At 40.1% G+C, this 26,585-nt stretch overlaps 1 protein-coding gene across 2 annotated transcripts in view; it reads right to left on the bottom strand.

The window, feature by feature from the left end:
- The window catches only part of heca (headcase), a 70,491-nt gene extending 43,949 nt beyond the window's left edge, over window positions 1-26,542 (bottom strand). Inside the window, exons 1-2 of one of the 2 annotated variants that reach the window (XM_069054998.1) lie at window positions 25,543-26,542; window positions 6,368-6,464 (exon numbers count right to left, since the gene is read on the bottom strand). In XM_069054998.1, the coding sequence (XP_068911099.1) occupies window positions 6,368-6,464; window positions 25,543-26,231 (786 nt within the window). In that variant the 5' untranslated portion in view covers window positions 26,232-26,542. The remainder of the gene's footprint in view (window positions 1-6,367; window positions 6,465-25,542) is intronic. The other variant, XM_069054999.1, reaches the window with a different exon arrangement.
- Window positions 26,543-26,585: the final 43 nt, after the last annotated feature.

Here is a 26,585-nt window from a genome sequence, read left to right as displayed (position 1 = left end):
CGCAAGGATCAGCATTTAACGGTACAAGAACGCCTGCCACTCGTAATTTCTTCAGTCGTGGGGCCCAGCCTCGTCTGGCCATATAAGAAGTGAAAATGGACGTAACGAGACTGGACAACTTACGACCCGTCTGTCCGACAAACGAAAGCTTGCGATGCACCTACTGGTAGGGTGGTTGAGGTATGGAAAAGGATTACGAACAAACCACCCCGCCGGGGATAGAGCACATTTCAAAAAATCCAAACGTTTAACAGAAAGAGGAAATATTTCGATTTCTGGGGGTTTATGTCGGCAAAAGCAAAAAACGGGAAAACGGAGTTTTCAACGGGATTTGAGCTTTGCGAATTAAAAAAATCTATCCACCTCTTTCGAATGAGATTGATAATGAAAAATGGTTGTTATTCCTTTCAGAGATAAATTTAATTTTTTGTTTCTGCACCAGTATCAGACTCAAAAAACTCATTTCAAAACGGTGTGGCTGCTCTGCTAGAAAGCTCACATGAATTTATTTGGGTAGATTTAAAAAACGATATTCTTTTTTACGGATCTTAAGTAAAGCGTGGGAAACCTTAAGCTTCAAAACTTATTTCAAGAGCAGCTAAGCAAGATTATATCATGCAAAGAATTTGACTGCGCAAATTTGCTTTTGCAAATCAAGCAAATTAAAAGATTGTTCTCAAAACAAGCGCGACAGAAAAAAGACAAAATCAATTCAGTTTTCACAAAGACACAATTACTTCCAGTAATTTTGAACATTTTAATCCCATCCCGTCTTTTCCCGGTGGGGGTTTAAAACTTTGCCGCGGCCCGTGCACCACCTTCTGCCGAGAATGATATCGCGTTCTTCCTGCTATTTATCCGCATATGAATGCAAACTTGCGTTATATTTTATTAACTCCGTGGAGAAGTTTTGGTGTTGTGAAAGTCTACTTGGAAAAGTTATATCGAGACATTTTATTACGGAACCAACTAACACCACCAGGCACTTCGTTTTAATTATTTCTATTAGCATCCCAGTCGTCGTGGTTTGGTTTACAATGTGGGTGGTCATAATTACGAAATGTCTGGTGGCTCTACATTTATTTTACGTAGATGTGTTGAAAGATTTTTTCACTTTTAGACCAGTTCTACTTGTCTCAACCTCAAAAAATAAATGAACCGTAACCTCGTTTTTCAAACACACACTTCAAACTAATCGTGTATTTCACACAACATTCACATTTTTTTTGTCGCTATTGTTGTTAACAAAAGTTGGCTGTGTAATAGTAGAGGTCAACGACTGTTAAAACCGTTGCATTTTATTTTACCCAACTTTGGCACCTAACACGTGCCATTTATGACCATTCTAAAAAATGAATCTTAACGACTTCTTTAGAAGAATCGTAAAGTATTGTTTGAAATCTGTCAATAATTTTTATGGGGTTTTTTACGACCCGCTTCTCCTGGTTGCATCCCTCGCTGGTGATTACAATGCTTCCCTTGATCTATTCAATATCGGAGTTGCATCCTCTCAACATTTACCTTTAATTATCGGAAATTGTATATGGGAACAACCCAGCACCGCTTTGGCATTTGAATCGTCGATTAATCCACGTTTAAATTTAATCACGTGTTCCCCTGCAGTCTCTGCACGCCAATTAATTTGAATATGCATCTTTTTGGTTGGCATTAACATTCTTCCAATGCCACGTAACCGAGAACCGACTGCCAATGAATGCACGAAAAGCCCTTTGTTTTTGCATTTTAATGTTAATTCGTGTTGATGAAGTGGCCAACAGCACGTGGCAGGTAAATCCAGGGACAAAAAAAAAGTCCCGGGGTTGTACGCTATCGATCACCATGAGGGTTGGTAGAATCGCTGGGTTCCCTTCTAGAAGGTGGGGTTGCGTAACTGCATTCTAAACCTTGGTGGCCCAACACGTTTTGGATTACGAACGGCCGCAACGAACGTCGACGAAATCGAGGGGCCATCATATCGGCAACATCCTGCGTGGTTCTCGTGACCGGTTGGGAGAAATCAAGAAGAATAATCGTCTGGTCGAGCAACGCAATGACACGAGGCTTGCATAAGATAATCCTGCATCCTTCTTTCACGGCTGCAACCACACCCTCCGAGTGTTTAACCGGTTGTTTTAGTTGGGTCATGGTCAATCAGTGTAGATTTCTTCGGATGATGCGGTTCACAATGGAATGAGCGTTACTGGTTTTGACGCTCATGGAAAAAACCCAAGCGACAGTTTCGGAATGCAGAAGTGGATGGACAGATGAGAGCGGTGTGGTACCGTGCGAAACTATTTTTGCATTCAAGGGTACCGCACTTTGTTGCTTTTTAAAATGCCGTTGTCATATTTTATTTCGCACGGTTGGTTTGGGGCAGGGCCGCGCGAAATCCATATCCTACCTCATCCTCCAGTGCATTGAGCATTCCCCTTTTTACGCACGCATTACGCGTGCCACCTCCCCACCGCGCTTCCGTTCCTGCTGTACCCAAGCAACACTGCGATGAGGACACCAAGGGGATCGATCCGCACCGAAAAACGAGATACAATATATTCTTCAGGACAAAAGTACAGTGTGCAATTTTCTGAACCGATTTTAAATATCTCTGCTGCAAGACAAGAACCATCAATTCGATCACATTCAAATACCCCGTCTTCGGCGAAGACATAAAAATAAATAAAAACTTATCTTATCAGTTCCAAAAATTACATTTCTCCGATGTTTTCTTCGGGTACTGAAAAATGTCAATTCAAAGAACTGGTTAATTGCTTGTTCGTACCAAACAAATGCAAATTCAATATGTTGCAATGATCAAGGACTTATTCTGCAAATAAGTTTAATTTTAATCAAGCCAGGACAGTATCGGATTTTAGCTGGCAAATTGTGAAATATGTATTTTCAAACAAGCAATGTTGAAAGTGAATGTTAAAGTACGGTAAAAAAAAAATTGTCTTCGTTTTAGTTTGTTGAAAATTCTTTCTTTTTTTATTTTGACTGTTCCTTAACTGTATACAACAACAAATCAACTATTTATTTATATTCTTAACTGATCATCATTTTTAATTATAAATGAGATTCGATCGTTAGTTGAACTGTATTTATTTTAATTTGTTATCATTAGTGGTGAAGACACAACAAACATTAGATGAAAACCTTCGTTTAAAAATAGGCAATTGAAACGCAATATTTTAATTTTATGGCACTTGCTAATTTACAGCGGTGACAATTTCAAATCGCCCATTACTCGCAACCCGAAAGCACATTACTTATTCGCCTTTCCCAGTTATGCAAGTTTGAAACCTTTTTGTAATTTTGTGCCTTGGGCTGAGCTGGAAATGCAATGTCGACCTGCAGGTACTGGGGACAAATTCTCAAACAACATAACTAATGAATAATTTTCATCGGTCTGCTAAGGTACAATTTACGGAGCAACAATTCTAACTACGCTGTTTGCAGTTGCACGATTATAACAGAATGCGTTTGCACTCACGTTACTTTTCCAGATTAGACCAACAGAGTGAGTATGGCTTCGTTAGTAATTACCAACAACAAAATACACGGACTTGCCCGCTTTAATACGTTTGGAGCAGCAGCATTAAGTGAATTTATCTCCAATATAATCTCCTTCCGAGATTCTAAAACGTCCCGATAAATTAACTTCTTGTACATTTAATACAATGTTTTTTCAAATTAACCCAAACGAGAACCAGTTTCGAGGAAAGACTTGTTTTAGTGAAGAGTTTGTCGTTCTTTTATAACAAATTGTCCAGAAAGGATTCGAGTTAATATGGACTTTCGTCTATTGCATTCAGGAATTAAACCCTGTTCCTGACATTTTAATTATTATTATCGATCTGACGCACCCGTTTGATTTTATTCGAAATTGTGGTTTTCGCTGCGCTTGTCACTGGCAGGAAAGTCGTTTGCGACTATTTTTTCTCTTTCTACGGACGATTTATTTCAATTTGCTAAGCGTAGTTGCCTATGAAAGAGCTAAATCGGATTGTGGATATCTTGCAAATTAAATTCGTTGCTGCTACGCCCAAGTTTAATTTTTGTATGGTTTCTATCGTTAAAGCTGACGTGCACTTCAGGGGCTGCTGGAAAGGCTTCCTCCGCTGATTATGCTTTCATTTCCAAATTTACTGCCACGTCCCTATCGAGACCGCACTACAAATTGAGGACAAAATACCTACTTACTACTGTAAATTGTTTTCAGAACATTTCCATCTACATTTAAAAAATCTACTGATGCTCAATTAAAAATTCTAGCTATACCCTCTCCCTGCTGACAGTAATGTTCAACTTTTAGTCGTTTCTTGGATTCTTTAAATACTCCATTCAATGTGATCCAGAATTTAAATTCTTCTCCGGATCAGTAAAAACTGAGCTTCGACTGCCCACAATTTTGAAACATATATAATTAGTGAACTTGTTGACCAACCTCAAAAACATGCATATTTACTAATAGTTAATTATGTTTCGGCTAAATTATTCATGAACTTGAATGTTTTCAACATTTTTTAATTAAATAAATTGACGGAGCTTTTCATATCCAATCAAATTGACTGATTCGCCACTTAAAAATTTACCGAACTTCAGCATCTGTGTGTCGATGCACTTGAGACGTTTGTTTCTATGGGAAGCTCTATTAAAGTCGACTAAAATCTATCTTGACCATGTTCAACGGCGAATTTTTCGCGAACAAATACATCAACTACATTCAATGGGAGTGACTAATGCCAACAAATTGAATTAAGTAGGTTCTCTCGTGTCACACTTCTGGGACAAGTCAATGCACCCGAAAATTACTGTAAAGACTGGAAACAATTCGGTTAATGATAAATTGTTTCAACTGTGGAGGAGGATGATAATGAACTGCAACACTTCAAACGAGGAAAAATTACTCAGTTAGCACTCCTGTGCCCCGAGGCAGCGTTCGAGCTTTTTCAAAGACAAGCGTTCGAGCTTTTTCAGAGACAATCACAATTTGTATTGACACAATTAAATCGACGTTTTTCGTTAATTACTCAAAACTAACAATGTTACGATAAGTTCGCCATTCCATACACGTCCCAGACTCGATTGTGTCGCAGTTCTGTTGTCGAGGGCTTTGCTTTCTTTTCATCACTTCGAATGGCACACAGTGAAGAATTTTTTGCTAGTAGTTACCACGTCCGGAATACTAAAAATGCTCTCTTCTCTCGCTGGACAAATTAATTTGTTCACAAAAAAAAACGACGACCTCTTTGATTACAAAAAAAACCCATTCAATCAACTTCATCAGAATCTTCAACATTAAGGAAATTAACTGCGATTTTGTGTAATTTCCGTATTTGTCGAAGGACATCGTTCTAAATTGTCGGGTCTCGTACGTAGTGCAACAAAATATTATTAGCGAAATTTAACAATATGTGGCGCCGTCAATTACGTCGTCCAAGACAAGTGGTTCGTTTGTTGTTAAGTTCTCTCTGAATATGTAGTTCTGTCTCGTAATTGTGACTAATGGCGGTTTTAATATCCTCGCAGTCTGATTGCTTTATTGTTCTTGCTTTGCGCTCGTCTACATTATTCATTAATATTTTTATTTGCACAGTGGTCTATGCAAAATGCAGACGCTACTCTTTCTGCTTGCTAATGCGTTTACGAAGACCTAAAATCACACCGTTCGACCGCCATCAACAACTCCAAATTTCCCTAACGAACGGTGAAGAATTCTGCACGATCGGTCGTGATTATGGAGAAAAATCACATAAACTAGTTCTACTCGACTACTACATTCACTAGTTCTAGTTGAACGTGTTGCGATATTGGAAACTCGCATTTAATAGTGCTTTAGTGAGCTGCGTTCGTTGGTAAATGGGATCAATAAAATGCATTTGTATGTTAATTGATTCATATGTCGTGTATGTTCTCTGAATACTAAATGGAAATGCAAACGCAAATCGCGATATTAAAAATAACGAGCTTACAGATCTAAACCCCGCAGATAAAATGCGGCTCTAGGATTTACAGCGAACTAGCAAAATCAATGAGCTTAAGTAGCAACATATTACGAGTGCTCGTTGAACCATGAAGTGCAGATGCAAGAGAGACGAGTCATTTTGTTTCGTCTGGCACGTGATCGAGAAATTACGATTTTAATTTAAACAGATTAATAGAAATAATAGGATGAGAGAGTCACTAAAATTAGAATGGAAGAGTTGAGCTGCAAGCTCGATAATAGTCGGGCAAGCAAAATGAAAACATTACCGGCACCGAGATCTTGAAAGTCTAATCGAGCGGATGATTGATCGAGATTGAAAACCGTTCAGTCTTGTTGCGTTCAGATCGGATAATCACGACAGATCTATAATAAAACTCTTACCTTAATTTGATAAGAATTGAGTTTGTTCTTCGGCAAAGCGTTGAAGGAGCTGAAATCCAGTCGACGAGTGAAAATCCCATTGGCGCCGCCTCCGACTCTGCAATTAAACATTAAGCGCAATTAAGGAATTGTCTGGATTTGATTTTCGTCTGTTTGAGTCACGAGTCGGGAAAAGGGACTGCAGTCGAGTTTTATTCCCGAAACGTCACAGACTTTGATGGCTCATTACGTCGGCACCGTCGAACTCTGCAAAAATCCTTGCCCGCCGATATCACTGAATGCATTCAGGACAGGAAATGCGAATATCTGGGATGTTATTGGTCCGGGTCCAACTAGGAGTGCATTGTTTTCCCGCAGTTATTCCGATTCCCCTTCTTAAATTCCAATCGGTTTGATGCGAACAAACAAGAATCGAAAACGTCTGCGGAAAAAGGAAACGTCAGCAAGACGAGAGGATATTGCAAGGGTAATAACATCCCTCATTTTCCTTTCTAGTTACAAGAGCAGCATTTCGGTAATGTTCCACCGCCGAAACGTTTCTGCTCCAAACACTCCTCCGGATTGGATTTACATTGATCGCCGTCAAATGTCAAAATATAATCTGTATTTCCATGTCGCAAATTGAATAGAAATTGCGTGTACGCGGGGCCGTAAAATCGCTCTCGGAGAGCCACGATGAAAGGGGCGAATGTGGTGGTGGTTGATTAAATTTCGGGGAAAAATTGGCGAGATTTTTTTGTTGTTTGATAACATTGCGAGTTTCGAACGGCTATTAAAAGGTTTTTACTGTCCTGTGGTCGGAGTGCTGGTCTGCAGCTGAGAGCTCGCATAGCTCCGGAATAGCTGGGAAGCCCCGGATTCCTCGCCGTATTCGGCTGGATTCATTCCTCCGGCGTCCGGACGAACTGCATCTAAAATTTGCGAGACTCGAAGACGTCATAAATCAACCGGACACGAATCTTTCTCGACTACCGGACGATGTAAAAAACAGGGTGGCCCTCTCTTTTTAGCAAATTGCTGCCAACTGTACCTGACAGTTCGGCCGCGGGCACGTCCGAGCCTTTGTGAAGAAATAGGAAAACCGCGTCCTGTAATCCTCCGCCAAATAAAGTAAAAACCACAGAATGCTGCCCCGTCTTCACAATCGGGCCCGCCAACAGGTTATTTAACAGCCACATACTTATCGAATTAACTCCAAACATAAATTAAAGACATAAAACCCTACCTTCCCAGTCTGCGCAGCGTGTGAGCGCGTATTTATTTCTGACTTTCAAGAAAATCCGTCTTGGCTGTTGGAATTCATTACGGCCATGTTCGGATTTGTAACGCTGGGAGGCGGCAGTGTGCGTGTAAAATTGTGAAGGATTGTCTTCTGGGGCTGGGGGAGAATTGAATGGATGGAGGAATTACGTTAAAGCAAACTTCTCCCACGTTTTTCGTCTTTTCGCGACGATACATCTGACCTTCACATTGTTTTGTCCCGTATTTAAATGGAGGCAGTGGAGCATTCGACCAAGACTCGACGGCCTTGGCGTAACATCCTCGCCGGCGTGAAGAAGGCTCTTCGGCGATCGTGCGGCCGTATGCCATTAAAACACCATTAAATCACGCCCTACGCTCGATATCGTGGTACTAAACGATCTTATCGCCAATGAATTTTTAAGAAAATAAAAAAAAAAACACCTGAATGTTGCATTCCAGGACCTGCATTCTCACAACTGTGTTTGAAATTTTGTCATTTTCGTGCGTCGTATTGTGAAAACGACTGTACCGTGAACGATACAATAATTGGATATGTGTGTGTATTGTGTTTGTACAATTGTCTCCAACAATGGGTGTCTTTTTACTGCGATTTACTTTAATTGATCTATATTTAGCCGTTTGCAAAACAACAATAATAACAACAACAACGTCAACGAGTAGTGTTCCGCATCGTACCTACAACGTAAATAAATCGACCCGGCCTTGATCATGACCGCCATTCGATTGTTTTCTAACGTCGCCAATTTCCCGTTCTCATAGGATTTCGATTCGACGTTCTTGGCGACTGTCAATGTCAAGGTTGTCCAATTAATCGACAAACATTCCCCAGCCACCTATGCGCTCGTTTAACTCGACCAAAAATAGACGCTGCATGTTCACGGCAACAAGGGTGGCTCCAGTCCCTCATTAATCTGTTCAGGGGCGTCCGATATTGAATGTATAATGACATTGAACGACCTTGGAAAGGGCACGAAGGGGCTCTGGTCCGGGCCCAATATCGACTGCATTGCGTACGCTGCCCAGCCATTGATTTTCCCATTTACATGCAGTTCAAACGTTAAATTTTAAAATGAATTAGTAGACGAATCGTAGCTTTCACCCCCTCATTGTTCCTTCGCCAAGTCTGGACACAGTCCTCTTTTTAACCCTCAGATCGGATCAGTATTGTTATGTAAGTCAATCACCCTGGCAGAGGCGGCAATCCTGGTCATTATTCACTTGTTATTATTATTCACTTGTAGCAATCAGATGCGCCTGCGATGTTATATAAAAATTGCACGGAGACAATGAAATGAATAATGAAGAACGTGATTTCGTGAACGCTGGACAAAAAAAGAAGACGAAATTGCTCCACTTGCGCTAAATTATAATGCACCGTCGTTCGCTCTGTGTCATTACGTTCATTACGAGGTGTACTCGTTGCGGCGAGGGTGGCGTGAAAATTGCAAGTTATGCAATCTCATTATTTTTGGCAAGTGATGAATCGAATAATTAAAGGTCAAGGGTACGATCCTTTGTTTCGTGTGAGAACTCAAAAAACAATGGACACTACACTCGACTACAAAAACATTGACCCTCCTGCACTCGTAAAATTACGCACCAATTCATCAACGTCTTCCGTTAATAAGTTTGTAATTACCCCCACAAGCAACTTTTTTTTTCTCAGTAGCTGCCACGAAACTACACGACTTGTTTACAAAGTGAAAACTCGAACGTGTCCTATTTATAGAAAACAGGAGTTGTGTCCAACTGAAATAACCACGGAGTGAAGCCGGCGTGTATTTTAGACGTAAACTGGTTAAAATATTTTGTTTATGTTTTTAACCAGTACAACAGCAGGTTCAAATCGGGGCCTTGCCAAAACTTTTTAATTACCTTAGGCCCCTTACATAATTGTTTTTGTTTGGCTTAGCAAAAATAATTTTAATAACAGCCAAAATTGATAACCGCGTTGTGAAAACGAGTTATTCAGGTCACGCGATAATTTGGTGTTATTGTTGCAACATCGTGAGAAGTCAGTTCAGGTATCAACAAGTAGTGGAAGTAGTTAACTGTAAACCTATTAATTTTTTTTTTCGAGTGCATAAAATTGTGGTAAATACCAAGGCTACTGATAATTAAATTTGGACATTTCTAATGAACAAAAACAAATGCCGTTACCACGGCCAGTAAAAACATTGAGAAGTGCATGTGCCAAGTTTGTTAAAAATGTAATTTTTGGATTATTTTCTTAAATCCATGCCGGATGGAAAGGTTATCTGGCAAAGAAACTCTCGACAACAACATTAGTAGACCAACAATGTGCTTCCTGTTATGCTATTAAAAAAAACTGGATTGAGGCGTTAAGAGTAAAAAAAATAAAGACAAGCAGAGAGCTGGAAGACTGATTTCTGCGTCAACAGCAGAAAACGTCGATGTTGTCCGCTGTAAAAGGAATATCAGAGACGATCTCATATCAACGCGTTTTTCGTATCATTAACCATGAATTGGACACAAGAAAATTATCGACAAAATAGATACCCAAATGCTTGAATGTTGATCAATAAATCAATCGAGAGGATCGATTTGCAGTCAATTTGAAGACAGTTGGACCGTATCGCTACAACGGATAAAACTCGGGTTCATCAGTATGACCCAGAGACCAAAGAAATGTCAAAAGAGTGGAAATATGCTCGACCCAAAAGTTACTGATTACATGCAACAAACAAAATTGATGACCTGAGATTATTACTGTTCTTTGTTAACAGAACCTCCAACCAAAATTGTGGAAACACGTCGTGGAAAACTTACCAAAATTGAGTTGTTTTTGCAAGGCAATGCACCTGTTTGTTGCATATCGTCCAGACTTGGCCCGTTGGATCTATTTTCAAAACTCAAAAGTGTCTTAATAGGATGAAGATCTACGTCACATAGATGATGATCGAGGCTCTAGAGCCCTAGATCGCAGGCCAAGAATACCCATTTTTTTTCTTCTCAAGGGTTAGACTTCATGAACTTTGTATTCGTAACTATAGAGTTGATGGGTGATCAATGATCATGTTGAATATGTATATTATTTCGCAATTATGAAGTTTCCTTTTACACCAAGCTAGAAATTTAGACTATCCCCTCCTACCTGCCGAATTATAAATTAAACGGATTCAACAAAGAACTTTGAAAGCCATTCTACATTCTCTCCCGACAACCGAGCTGCCTTCAAAAATCGATTGAAATTAACCTAGCTCGGTCATTACGACTTAAAAAACGCTTCCTATTAGTGTGAAATGCAAATTTGTCAGTCATGCAGTCAGTTAATTGCACAAATACCTGCATTTAATTTATTTGTTCTTTTACACGGAATTAATGAACCAGTAAGGAACTCGTTATAATGCAATTTTATGTTATCAACCTTTAAGTTCACCGTCCTTATTACTCAACTGAAATTGTCGGTTTCCCAATTTCGTAAATTTGAAGTAGATGCACCAAGGCCAGAGAGATCGGTTGTGGTGACAACGGCCCCGACCCCAACAATTACACATTACAAACAATATTACGCAACGGATCATTGTTAATTTGGTAGACGTGATAGTAATTTTATTACTTGGCCGATGTCTTCATTTGTCTTTTTACAACTCGAGAGTTGTAAGCATTGTCAATAACGCACACGACACTACGTTAGCTTCCAAATAATAAAACCATTCCATTTTTGTTGTACTCGTAATTGTTATCACTCTTCGACTTTCACAGAATTCTTGAAATTTTCGTTCATACAAAGTATGTATAGTATGATTAATTATAATCACAACAAGGTACTCATTCAAGGATAGTTTTTATTAGGATGACAGTCTTTGCGTACCTTGTTGATTTATAGGTTTTGATAAAAAAAAATATGCAAAACATAAATGCCGCCACATAATTGATTCATTATTTTTATGTTGTAATAGCTCGACATTCCTTTGTAATATGATCGAATGTCAATTTTTATTGCAAAAGCAAAACCACTGTTGACGCCTGACCGGAGTGCAGCAAATGAAATCAATTAAAAACCGCACATTTATTTATTACGACTTAACTAACAGGAAAATTCTCATAAAAGCCGTTCATAATAATTGTGTAGGATAATAGCTTAAACTTTGGAAAACAAAACAAACCGATTTATTGTTCGCACATTATAAATATTCATGCAACCATTAAACTATCATTTATAGCCTTTTCAAGGTACGGCTAACGCAGCGTACATAAACCAGAAAACATGTTTATAAATAATGATAATGGGTCGTTGTTATAGGTAAAATTACGAGTAACGGTAAGCAACAATACCAGTATATGAATGGTAGTACTGCTCATTGAAGTTGTTGACTCTCAACATTACTGTTGTGACCAGTTACCCAATTACTACCATGTCGCCTTTTCTCTAAATCACTGTTATCTCATCGATAATAAGAATTAACTGTACTCTTGCACTAGGTGGTAACACCAGCCAGCAACGAGCACACGTAACAGGGTTTTATTTAACTTTTCTCGACACGTTGAAATTATCAAAATTGCTCTGCAGTCGGTTTCATTAACGCGCCAAGCCATGCGTAAAAAACGCTATTAACGAAAACGCGAGTCTGCCCTTTAAAGGGTTAAAAATTTCAGGATTTAAACGAACCGACCCTATAATACGTTAACCACCAAATGGTCGGCCCTCCGTGAAATTGCAGGTAATTCTGGCGGAATGCATGTGCGGAAACTGTAAATTAGTTTTATGGGTTGGCGGTCGAGGTTCTATTAAAAATTTAGAAAGTCGGCAATTAGCATTACAACTGCTCGGCGATGTCTGAAGACTTTATGGACACGACCAGAAACTCTTCTATATTCATTAAACCCAAAAATAATTCAATTGGAAAGCAATTTTGTCACGGACCATTTATTTCCCGAAATTAAAATCAATATTAACGCCGGTTTCCAGATAAGATACGCACAGAACGCGGAAAAATTCATTTTACAATGTTTCAGAAAATCCCCCTTGTTCATCCTCCGCATAATAGCCAGCCCCATTGTGCCTGCCGGGGAGAAGCGCGTTTCTTTTTAAAATATTTTGTTAACAAAGCGACGAACAATTTTTACGAACAGATCTTGAATCCCGTTTTAACCTCGAGCCATGACCACCATCAATCTCAATCACAATATTTGGTGAAGACTAACAGTACTCTGGCTATTAGTCTTGAGTTCCGTGGAAGACAAATAGATTATAATTGATGTTAATTACAAAAGAGATGCAGCACTTCTTCGGTAAATACAAGTCTACTAATGTGTAAACGGTGCATTAAGCAAGACATGCAGGTGGCTTGTCAACCTCATTACACAACTAATTTAATGCCGAATTTGTCCAAGAGCTTTCTTTTTCCTAGAACAACTTCAATATTTATTTCACGAATTCACAATTGAGTTAGGACGAGTCAATAAATGAACGAATTCGATCAACATAAAATTAATAACAGTCGATTTGCCTTACTTTGTAGCAAGTTGAAGTTATCAAAGGTCACCGATGGGGGCCTTAACCGTTCATCTCCATGATGTATTATGACGCTGCATGATTTATAGTAATGTGAAAGATTTGTTGACGAAATCTCTTATCTTCTTCATTAAATAACTGTTTAGCTGTTGGTGGTGCAAATACAAACCTGCCCACCACCAACTCATAAATCTCTCCACTACGTCGTGACGTGATGTCTTTGTAGGAAGTGACCTTATAAACGCCTCCGAACAGCTAATAAGGTCACATCATAAACAAACAATTTAATCAGTGACGTTAGTTTTTGGTCGTTTGAAAAACCTCCACTTCCAAGAAGTGCAAGTCCAAAAAATAGTTTCCCTCCGCCCGCATGTTCATTTGTCTTCAGAACACAAAAGCCTGTTTGTTGGCATTAACACATTAGCGCGCCGTGTACTGTGTGTTCAATAAATTTATGCGGTGGTCGTGAGTGAACGTCCTTGCTTGAACAGTGGTCGTGCATTTTTTCGAAAAAATTTTCGATTGTTCCAATATTGAAACAAACTATTATCGACAGGGGCAAGTGTTTATTACCCGGCTTGAACACATGTCCTCTACATTCGTGTTGCACAACGGCTGGTTTACCAAACCTTGAACGATTCAATGAAGTTTATTAACCACTTGACATGTGAACATCCTTCAATGTTTAAAAAGTTTATTATCACGCACAACCGGCTACGCGTTGAGGCAGGTCCGGTCGCGGTTATCACACGCACAGACGTACACAGTGAGGAAGTAGTTGTTGCTAGGTGGGCACAGACGCGACCATCAAGGATCCCAGGACCTTGGCCCGCTCACGAAAGTTGGAACGGTTGTGGAAAAGTGCTCAGTCAGCGGATCAGCGACGCCCAAAACTGACAGGGTTCGATTCGAAAGTCGAATTTTGTTCCGACTCATTGTCGAGCTTTGGTTACGAAACGTCGCAAGTAAATATTTTCAGAAGTATTTAGAAAGTTTGGTACATGCAAAAACCGAGATCAAATTACTGAACGACAATAGAGCCTTTAACGCGGGATAGTTAGCCTAATTGGCTCCCGAATCCGTATGAATAAAAGTTGGAGAAAGTTTTGATGGACGAGGCGCGAGGTTTCAAACAAGTCAAAAGAAAAATGCAGATCGTGAAAGTTTACAGTAGCCGGCGTGAAGTCGTAAGGCTGTCATTCGGGAACAACAAACATATAAACTGCAGACGTTACCCTAATGTAGATAAAAGGGAGCGCAGCTCTTTAACGATGAGAAAACTCGTCAGCTCATATATTAAAATTCTTGAACCATAGAAATACACCAAGGGTGGGTGGGTACGCTGGTACAAAACCAGAAACCAGTTGGACAAACATCATTATCACCTTGGAGCTGCTAACGATTTCTAATATTGATAAAGTTATGCGACACGAATGGAGGGTAGAATAAAGACCAGAACTAAATTAAATTCTCACCTTTCAAGGTTTTTTTCAGTTCGATGAAACCAACTAATAATATAATCTGCCGGTATAAAGCTTCTTCGCCATTTATGTTTTCACAATAAAGCTCGGGATTATCGTTATTAATTATTAAGCATACAGAGGAGGTGAATCACCTTTAATAACTGTATTGACACCTGTCGATTGTGTACACTCAGACTTCAAAATTTTTGAGTTTTCGTTTTAAAAGGATCAGCATTTTCATTTTCCACTCTGAATCGATATTCTAGTTCTATTAGGTATTTCTCCATAATTCCAAGTGACGTCACAGGGACGAGAGCTATCAGGTCTGAACACTCCAGACTCCCGAAGGCGGCGTAAAAAACAAACGGATCCCACCTGGGATGACATTAAATGAAGTTCTGAACGTCCCGCCCCTGCTGCTGAATTCTCGGACGCTTAAGAGGGTACTTACTCCAGACTAATAATTTGCTGATACACATCTTGTGAAAAGAAAACGTCGCGATCAGGTAATCTCGTTGTATTGACGTGTGATACAAGAAACGTGCTCACAACTTGATTCCCCGGATTTCAATGAAGTGAGCGATCGCCTAATTTTATCAACAGTTGAAAGCTGGAGGGAGCAACAACCAACTGACGGAAATTCATACCCCGATCAACAACGTAAATAAAATTGAATTGAAGACTTGGTATTAGCGCCAACGCCAACTGGCGCCTCTTCTGATTTTTTTTTTTGGGACAAGTCTCGTAAACAAATCGGTGACAGGGTGGTTACTATATATACGCGCAAATTGGAAGGAAGGACGATTTAAATTTTTCCCCGAGATGTAAATAGGTCGGACAAACAATAATTAAGATTTGTTTCAATGTTGTAAGACTATTTACATTTGATAGACGCACATAACGAGACGTAAAGTGGGTCATCTAGGATTTACAAATGAATTTAGATATTTTGGAGCGTGTTCGTGCACACAATAATCGCATTACTCGTATTTTACTCAAAATATTATTATTAATCTCACGCGTTTGCAAAATAACAAGGAAAAGAGTTATTTTCGCGAAGGCACGCATGCCCGCAAGAGATCCATAACCTATTTCTGGATGAAATAAAAGTGATAATGGTCGTTACAAGAATTGTTAAGCAACTTCACATATACTCGTGTATTGCGGTGGATCACTAAGTGCACATAACCCTAACCTACATTTGCATTGTAATAAAAATATTTAGTAATGCGCGGTCATAAAATGTATTGTCATCCATTGTAAATGAAGATTTTTGTTGTAGGTTATGATGCCGTCGTCTTCTCTACATCCAGATATTTTTTTTCAGTATGCATTTTAATCCAAAAACTGCGACTACATTATTGAAACAATACCACATAGAGAAACAAGATCCAGGAAAAATTGTTTACTATTTATTTTTTGTAAACTGACATAAAACTGATGTATCCAAAAACAACGCAAGTATTAACTTGGTGTTTACACAGACAAAGCAAATAAAATTTTTGTAATCATTGAAGATTTGCCAGTAACGTTTTAACCGTGCATTTGGGACAGACAGTTGAAGTAGACATTCCCGTCTATTATTAGATACCAGAAACAAAACCCGAAAAAGCACCCAGCTGACAGTGACAACGCATAAAAAAATTGGACTTTTCAATTAGCAGGGGTGGAAATCCCTGAAGTTAACACATTTCGGGGCGTTTTATTAAAAACCGATTTGCAACACGTTCACACCCGTCCTAATTCCGGTCAACAATTGTCCCGTTTATTTTTCCCCGAGGAACGGTGAAGATCACGTGGTAGCATTCCCAACCCCTAACGTGCCTAATTTCCAACCTCCCTGATTAACCCTCTCCCGTCCACGAACACGTTCCACACGAATCGCAATGCCTCGGATAAAGAGAACGCGATCAAATCTGTCATGAAATCGGTAATGGGAGCTTACGGAATCCCTCGCCTCAGGCCAACTCTCAATTAAATCTAATCGAGTCGAACAAATCGTAGTTTTTCCTCGCATCGTCCCTGAACCTGCGGAGTAAATCGTCTGTCGAAAGAGTAACAGGTGAGGTAAATAGGGTACGTTGCACTTTGACTTTATTAATATGTGATAGTATTGGGTGCACCACGCCTAGGTAATGAGTGTTGACCAGACGTTTCGTCGATTTTGCGCCACCTTCAGTCACGAACTCGACGTGTTTGAGCTGCACTCGCCGCTCCTCGACCTGCATGAGTAGATATATCTGTATCTGCTCGCTTAACTCACGTAATGCAGTCCCCGAAGGATCATATATCACTGCCAGACGTTACTCTAGCAAAATCAAATTTATTCGAGACGATCGAGTAAAGAAAATGGGAGGAAATCTGATGAAAGCCACGTGAAAATTAATTCGACGGCGCAAGATCTCCATTGACCTACGACATGCTACACTGACGAGTCCACAATTTCTGAAAGCTCAGGCGATTGTATTTCCCTTCTTCAAGTCGCTCAACAACTAACTTAACAACCAAACTTTACTGCGTGATGGCCGTAAACTTCATAAATTACCGTGTGCTACACTAAGAAGTTGCACGTTTGTGCGGTTGTTATGGAAGTGTTGCACTGAAAGAAAATCTAGTGATTATTGTTATTTCGAAGCGTCAAGGAAGACTAACGTTAGCGGCAGACTTGTAATTACGCATTACGCCCCAATAAAAAGTTTGCAAAAGCGCCATAAAAATAAACAATGGATTGTTCCAATAAAAATATGCCTGCAAGAAGTTTCTGAAACGGTAAAACCGATTTGCCTTTACCGGATCTCTCGATGCCGTTAGCACAGGAGGGAAGTAAGTTCATTATTTCCAGCTGATTTCTCACATTATCATCTTCACGGACAGGATTGTGTTTTAAGTAAAATGGAATTAACAGAAAACTGCAACATGCGGGCAATCAAGACTGGAAAAAAAAAAGAAATGAACGGATTTTAAAAGAGAAGGAACAAGTCGGACGAGTTTTTTAAAGCTTGTGTCTTTAATCCAAAACGTACTATTACTAGACAACCTTTGAATAATTAATAGAAGAACGAGTGGTTTATTACTTTTTTGGTCTTTAGTATTTTATTCCAAGTTGTTTACATAAAAGATTGTTTTTTATCTAAGTAAGGCAAGTCAGCTAACTTGAATAGAAATCCTTCACAGTGACACTGGCAGTGCTATCTTTGGCCTGCTTTCCCGCTGGAATCTTTGTTGATAAAAAATGCGTGAACTTTGAGGAATCTTGTTAGCGCTCTGGTTCAACGATTTTATTATTTTCAAAATGGAAATTCATCTAAAAAAGTGTATCCTTTTCAAAGACAAAGCTCTGAATAGTTTTTGTCAGAAAAAATAACAAGCAACAAAAATATTACCGTATCCAAAAAAAAAATTTGAACAGTAAAAATTGTTATCCGATATTGTCAATCAGTTATCGCAGTTTGAAGACAAGATACTTATGACATAAAATTAATTTATTATGTCAACACTTCAACTGATGCTCTCGTCACCTCTCGTGTCAAATACATGGCACGATTCCTCTTTTGAAAACAAACAAAATGTTTTTCATTGATTTTCTGGAAGTTCTGTTGTCTGCAGGTGTAGAAAATGTTCAATTGAAAAAATTAAATACACGTTACAAATTAAAATTAATAATTCACACTTAACCAACATAAGCACATACATAATTATGTTGAAGTCAACATAAAAGTGCTGGAAACAAAGTAAAAGATTAAACCTTGATATCGTACGATTTAATTATATAAACACAAACATGCGGTTTGTTTACATAAACAATTCTCCATATCTCATAACTCTATAAATAGCACCACATGTGATAACATTACCGTTTTATTTGCCTACAACAATGACGGTTTTTATTCGAGTGCATGCACAACAAAACGATTCGATTCTCATGGTGAAAACTTAATGGGAAAATGAACTTTACGTGCTTTCAATACTACTAAATTCTTAAGCTTTGTTTAAAGTTTTGGCAAGTTTAGTCGGGTCCATTATCGTAACTAATGATGGTGAAACTTCGGCACCGGGAGCATCTGCATTGTGTTACGCGAATTTGCCAAACCCTCCCGAGTTATCGATTAATAAATAATTGGTTCGAATTTTTGCACCCGTGGGTTAAACAGGATCCGGACAGTTGTTAAGAGTGAAAATCGTTCCGAATTGTTTCGCTGCTTTATCTCTGGTGGTTTCCTATGAAATATGGCGTAAACGAGCAGAAGTGTTATTTGTTAAAGGCAAAACTACGTGTGTATCCACTAACGTATCGGTGTGGATTCTAATTCAATTAGAAAGTACGGATCTGGATTAGGTTGTCTCCCAGACTTTCCAGACTTACATTATGTAGATTGCACTTAATTAGACTCAAGACGGAGCTGCTACAACCGTTGCGATCAAAACCAAATACCATCGTCCCATAAATTCCGCTCCCGACCGTAGGACAAACATCCAACGCCGACAACTTCGCTGCTCTGGGAATTTTACACATCTAAGTATAATTTATAATTGACAGTATTAAGCAACGAGTTTGACGTATTTACAAAGACATTATGTAGATAACACGGACAACAAATTTACAGTGCATTGACACCAACAGATAAAAGGTATTATTGTTTGCATACACAATGCACGACACTCTTCACATTTTGCCCGGCTTATTGATTCAGAAAGTTTGAAAAAGTCTTCGGGTGCGCCACCGTCAAAATGCACCAGACTGCTCCTCGGAGGCCCCGGCTTCCAAGAATTATTACAATAATTACAAGCTCCATATCTGGCATTGCTTTAAATAGACTTCGAATGCTAATCAGGAGCTGGGGCGCTCCTTTTCATTAATATTAACCGATACAATTAAGAACTCGTTTCGACTGCATGAACAGGTTTCGACGAGTCGACACTAAATGCACGTATCAAAAAATGACGCTTTGTCATCTTTGCATTTGTTGAAGTCTTATCGAAAACCAACAATCCGTCTGCAGCTGTGAACTCTTGTAAATAGAGCACTTTAAACTGACTTATCTCACCTACATCCCGAATTATTTGCTCAAAAGAAAATCGAATGAATTGCAACATCGACTCAAAAACACGTTCTACCGTACGAGAAAATTTGAGGAATTTCGAGGTTTGGTATTGATACGATACAATTTTCTCTTCGATTCGGCGGCTGTACCACCGCATTTTCTTTCATTAACATTCCGGAAATTATTAAGACGAAAGCGCTTTCAAATTCATCATTTTTTATTTTGAAGGTTATAAAATAACATTTCCTGTCGTGCTCAAGAAACAATACGAATTGGTCACCTACTTGATTACAAACAGTAACCTACGACACGTTCAAAACCGAGGTGAACATCGCAAATCCATTACGGCCGTCACAATACCTTATTGAAAGTGTTGCAAAGAATTTGTAGTAGTACTAGCAGTAGTAGGAGTTGTAAACATTGCGCAATACAGAATCGTTCTGGGCGATTTCGACACAATTTAACAACAAAACTGTGTTAATCATGGGTGTTTTTTTGTTGGTCGTTGATTAGTACTCATTCATGAATGTTTACAACTGGCAGAGTTGTTGACCTTATTTCACAAGACGAGTGTTGGCATTTAATTTTTTAATAATTTTTACACCATTCTGGAGGGAATCGGAATTACGTAATCGGAGACGCCCCCCTAACATTCTGACAAAGCAAACAACCAGATAATGTGGCAGTAAAAGAATTACAGTACCGCCTTGTTTATGAACGCGATAATGATTGTAATTTGTCCGATTCACCGCGAGAGGGCATCGCTCTGTTTTGTTTCTCGCCATAGTCGTTTGTACCAATCGAATGCGATTAGAACGTATCGGTCGTAAAGAACCAAATAAAAATTCAAAGGTCCAAACAAGATAAAACCGTTTGCCAAATATGTGTCGTTTATCAAATTCATTTGGGGTCCCCCTCGTTCGCGCGACTTGCACAAACATGAGGCTCAAGTAAGGTATTGCAATTTTTTGTGCGGCGCGAATGATAGAGTGCGAAAATTAAAATGTGTGCTTCTAAAAATAAACTGCGTCGTACAGAGAGACCATCAACACATAAATAATTACGTAATCTTCAAGAAAAATAACAGTGATGGCGCATTAAATCACCCGCCCCCCCGTCCCGGCCTGCCAAAAATCAAATTAACACCTTCTTTACATGCAATCGGTCTAATGCACTTGTTTATACAGGAGGCGCGGGATGCAGGGGACGCCGTAAATATAGCAGTGACACTTCGTGATAAATTTTGGCAATAGCCACTAAATGGCGAATTATTTATTTATCTGTTTTTCGACCTTGAACGGATTTTGCATAATCTATTTATGTAAGGATGTAATAATGGTTTTGGGTCGAAAAACAAGAATTCCGCGCGCGTAAAAACAATACCGCTCGTTTGGCGATCCCACTTGTGAAAAAAAATGTCTCGGTGTGTAGGCGCGAATATTTATCTCCGACGGGAAGAGGAGGGTCGCTCTTCGATCTGGAAAGGGAATTCGTATTTTTAGGAGTTACGAGACATCTGTAGCAATATTGGCGGAAGAACGGGCGATAAATGAGAGTTATCAAAGCCTGACCACTCCAACGCACGTAATATTGGCATAAAACTATATAAAACCGTCCAACCTCGTCTCTCGATCGCTCTCGAGAAGCACGACGACGTAGAGGACCGACGTCGAGTGCACCAGACCGTGGTAATGCAGTATTGTTCTGTTTTACAACCTTCTACTAAGAATAGTACATAATACTCTTTTGTTCCACACATTAATTTCTAATAATCTTATTCGGATCTACTTGTATATCCAGCGTGCCACGACGGCTCGCAAAAATACACCCACGCCACTTCACCCCTCCGGTGGGGTGTCAAAAAGTGGAAGTGCGAAAATAAGATGAAATATTGCGGTACAGCGAAGTCGCTGAAACCATTCAAGAAATGCCGCGACCGAAGAAGACTTCTTTTTCTGTAACGGCGTGCCAACGACTTAAAAAAAACGTAATGGCAACTTTCCAAAATGGGGTGTGGCCACAGAAAAATGTGCGTGTTTTCAATGGAGGTAAACCGTAATAAATTCCAAAACTTTGCGAAACATGTAGGCGAGCTTTCCTGCTGAAATATGTCCGCTGGAACAAAAAATTTCACGGCCATCCTGGAAAATCGAAGGACCATTTTCTTGTCCTTCATTTTACCTCCGCGCGTGTGGCGGCTCTGTTAACTACAAAATACAAGCAGCGCCGGTATTTATGCACGAAACGTGAGACGTTGCAAAACAATGATGAATATGAGGAGTGTGGGAAGATTAAGTTTTATTAAATAACTTGTACTCGTATGTCGGTCACTTTATCATTCCTTTCCGAGAAAAGTCAGGAGTGAAATCGCAGCAGAAAAATATATTCTTCGCACCAGGAGTTCGATTTTCGCGTAAGGGCCTCGTCAAGTGATTTAGACATCGCGACGAAGATGCAATTATGAAGACAAACTGCATTGGCGCGAGTGTTGTACACAGCGCGTCCTAATCTCTCGTTAAATTTGCAAACTCCATCTTCGTCTTTTGATTAAAATCAACATACACGGGTCAATAAAACACGAACGTGACCGCCGACCCGAAAGCTCGCAGGATCGAATGGTTCAGCACAACAGCAGGAGAGTGCAAGGTCCCCTCATTCGTAACACTAGTGGCGACTTCCACGGTGCAGTCAAGTCAAGGTGGTTTATTGCATTAGAGGAGCTAACGGCGTAATTAGTAATTAGTCCCTTGGTTGTTTCTCAACGGCTCCATTTGTTAACGACGTCGAGCTGTTAGCGATACGTTATAGTGTCGTTAGAGAGAGCCGGATTTACGGGTCTAATCAGCGGATTCGGTTACTGGCTTGTTAGCAAATTGCTGATAGGATTTACCGTCTATAATTACTCCGCCAAAAGGTCAACAAAGAAATTACCACTAGAACTGTGCGGTTGCCGGGGGCGGCACGTACGTTATCAATTATTCGAAAAGTCAAATCGCTGAATCCCTACATGGGAGATAATATTTAATATTCGATTTTCGTCGCGTCGGTTTTATTGAATGACGCAAACGTCGTTATGAGACCGATCCAACAGATGATCGCAATATGTTGTTTGTTGATTGTCGGTTCGCGACGGAAGGTTAAGGAAGATCGGGAACGTCGACTTATTCCAGACTAGATTTAAAAACGAACAAATTCCTATTGCGACAACTATGTACGTATAATCTTGAAAATATTTGCTTTTCTTCAAATATTTGACTTATTGATGATATTGTACTATGGAGGTTTTATCTCTAAATCAATATTATTGACACGAACGAAAATATTAGCTGAAAAGGTGCGAAATGTTATTAAACATAAATTTAGATGAAGAAATACATTAAACGTCTCGCATGTTTGATACTTACTAAACTGACAAATCGTCACACTGTCAATATTGTCAGTAGCAAAAGAGCAATAGTGCAAATTTACAAGATTGTAGATAATGTTGAAAATCCAAAATTATGCTCAGACGTTGCCACTGTATTCTTTTACCGCAAAATTGGGCAATCCATTTATGTTAAACAAGTTGTCTGAAGTATCGCATGCAACGTCAACATTAATCGGATAGGTTTCAGACATTGTTTATATTTTTATCACTAACGAGCATCAGTAAGTCGGGTTTCATGTATCTTCTGAATTTTTCTTTGTTTTGAAACATTAGTAACCAGAAAAAAATTACAAAAGCATACGTCCACTCTTCTGTTACTTGTCTGGTAAAAAAACATTTCTGACGTTGCACAAAGTTAAATCGAACAAACTTTTTTACAAATTAACGAAGATTCAAAGTGCCTAACAAATATATTATTCAAAAACAATGCAATTAGAATGTAAGTGTTAATTACACTAAAGAACTTGTCTTTTACAAATGCTTTAAATCTGAAATTTTTGTACTGATTACAGAATAGGTGTTAATTGTTGAAAATGTCTGCAATTTTAGAAAAACCTCTTAAATATACAAATTTATGTATAAATACATGTTACATCGCGTCTTTGTGGTGAATTTTATTCGACGGGATATCATCAAAACATTTAATTAAAACATGTACTAAAAATCTCTGGAATTTATTAAACATTATGCAATTTAAAAATATTTACTTCAATACTTGAAAGAAGCAAATTCCAAAAAACAACATAATAATATACCTGTTTTTCTGGCTCTTATGTAACGGGAGTTCAAATGAAAAGTTCATCAAAATGGGATGGCTTCTTTGTCAAATGTCAGTTGTGTTTTGCGAGTGTAACGTCTTTTTTTTTGTCAAGTTTCGTTTTCTGTGGAATTAAGCTTGATTTATATTTATGCAATTTCAATTTAATTAATGCACCAAAATCTGTCTTTTGGAGCAACGCACAAAAGAATTTACATCTTTATCCCTACCGTGAGCACAGCAGTGCAGGAATTAAAACCAGCCGATTATCCAAGAAGATTACATCTTTGCAATTGGCTTGCGGCAATAATGTCCTGATGTAATTTAATGCACACATAAAAAACACACTTAACCTAACATTTTACAGATTACACATCGTCGCGACTTTCGTCAAATTACGAGGTTTTGTATTGGATGTTACCAAATATGTAGCCACAGACATGTCCTGGGCCAATTATAAATCTTTTTGATAACCTAGTACTCACATTAAATTAAAATAAATTTAGTCAAAAATGTGACTCCCTAACGTGGTCCTAACCTAACTTTTGTCATTGATCCTCAGTCTAAGATATACTTCTCAATGTTGTGAAAAATTCAAAGGCTACTTGATGAACTTTTCAACTGAACAGTCGATAGTTCTATCCGGTCTAACTTGAACTAACTGTATGTAATTTTTAAGTTGAGTTTGGAGAAAAAAAAAAAACTTCGGAAGTCATTGATTTAACGAGTACTTAACAGGTCAAAATAATTCTCCATGAAAAATTACAAGTGCCTCGTGAAGAATTTACTTTTTTATTTGACGTTGCATCTAAAAAATTAAGTGTGAAATATTTATCTATGCGATAACTCGATAGGTAGAAATCGACCGAATGATATTTCCCCAAATAGAGCATCTGATAAAAGTAAATAGCAATCATCCCATATCAAATATTGTGGATGCGTTTGTGATAACTGATAAGTTCGGTTTCCACGTCCTGCAAAACACATACCCGGCATTCTCATGCAAAATAAACAATTTGGAGTGTGAACGGTAGGTTTCAGCGTAGATGACGTCATTTTCCGCGAATTTTCTGCCAACACCGATGAGGCACGTGCACGGCATCCGAAACGCCGCTCCGTCGAGGCCTGCTCAACGGTCGAAGCAGTGAGGGTGGCGAAGACGACGCATTTTTGCGTGGCCGCCGGGAAATCGATAGGCGCGTTTATCAAACGGCTTTTCACCTTGACCTAGCGGAGGCGAGGCCCGCTCTTCCGTCATTCATGAAAACGGAGACAATGGGACTTGGGGGACTCTCGTCGGTCGTCATGTCTTGCCACATCGACGTTGCGTGGTGAAGCACCGTTTTCCGGTGGTAACGTGCTCCACTCAAAAACCTTTACGAATTTATAATGAACATCTCGACGCCGGAAAAATTATGCAAATATGGAGCATTCAAGGTTGCGCAAGTGTTCAAGACGACAAAAGCTCATATAAAAACAATCGTCGAGTGATTCCTTTGAAATATTGTCGGATGTTAATGGTTTGAATTTTAAAAGTTACAAAATTGATTCGGGCATCGATAGCCCTACCAGAAAAAGTCTAATTATCTGTTTGCACGGAGCCATCAAAGTCGACGTCTCAGGATTTGATTGACGTGATTTGATCGATTCGATTGACACAAGGATCGACTGGAGAGGTGGCAGATGAAATCTGAATGGTCCTCTGGGTCTCGTCGACGTCGATTATAGAATGAAGGTCACTTACCGGCTTTTCTCGGGACCGTCGATTTTGGACTTCTTTTTGGAGTGCGCGTGTACCGGCGAGATGCTGGGTTCGCTGCCGGACGCCGGCGGCGAAGAGGAGCCGGTACTGGAAGATAAGCTGCCGGCTCTTCCCCTCGACTCATTGGTGACGGCGTGAGTCGCGGAGATGGCCAGCGTGGGCCTGGAATTACGATTGCGGCGTTTCTTCTTTTTGCCAGCGGTGGCAGCTTCGGAGATGTCTTCAACGCGGCCGAAGATGTTGCTCGTGGGCGGCGGCGGCATCCAGTCGAGATCCTTCTTGAGGTGTCCGCGGCCGCACTTGCAGCCGCAGGCCTTGTAGGCCAGGTCGTAGCCTTTCTTGGTCCAGAGGTTCTGGTGGCGCTGCCTTTCTGACCACGAGCGCGCGCGACCGCAGGTCTTCAGGTAGGCCAGCACCGTCTGCTCCCACTGGTCGAAGCACTCTCGATGCATGTACCTGCCGTTGGTGCACAGTTCGTTGTTGCAGGTGACGCGCACCGTGTCCCTTAGATCGTCGAGGGCGATCAGCATCGGATCGTTGTTGTTGGGGCTGATCTGCTGCTGGGCGCGCAAGCAGTCGCCGGTGGGCACGCAGCACCGGGTCACGCCGGCATCCTCGGGATCGATGCCCAAGAGGCCTTGAACTTGGCCGAGGTGGCGGCGCGGGGCCATGCCTGCTCGGGGGCGGTTAATCAGCGGGGGAAGGAGAATCGCGCGAGGTGCGTCTGCGACTTCGAGGACGTCTTGCAAGCGGCTCTCTCGGAAGCCTACTGCAACTGCTGATGCACGCACCGCAAGCCGGGGAAAGTGCTTCGGCGGGGACACCCGAAAGCGAAAGGTAGGGGAAGGAGTGGGGCCTCTCTCCTTTTCGCTTTTCACTTTCGGTTTCCGACGCAAGCGCCGCCGAGGTTTCACTCTCCGTAGCCCTGACCGACGCCGGTGCCGTCACCACCACGTTGCACCCAGCCAATGGAGAACGGACTCGACGGCGGTGGTGCACTGATTCATCTGGCTCTGCCCCACGCC

The sequence above is a fragment of the Tenebrio molitor genome, chromosome 7 (genome assembly GCF_963966145.1).
Source record: "Tenebrio molitor chromosome 7, icTenMoli1.1, whole genome shotgun sequence".
Lineage (NCBI taxonomy): Eukaryota > Metazoa > Arthropoda > Insecta > Coleoptera > Tenebrionidae > Tenebrio > Tenebrio molitor.
This window is presented reverse-complemented; position numbering and strand designations above follow the sequence as displayed.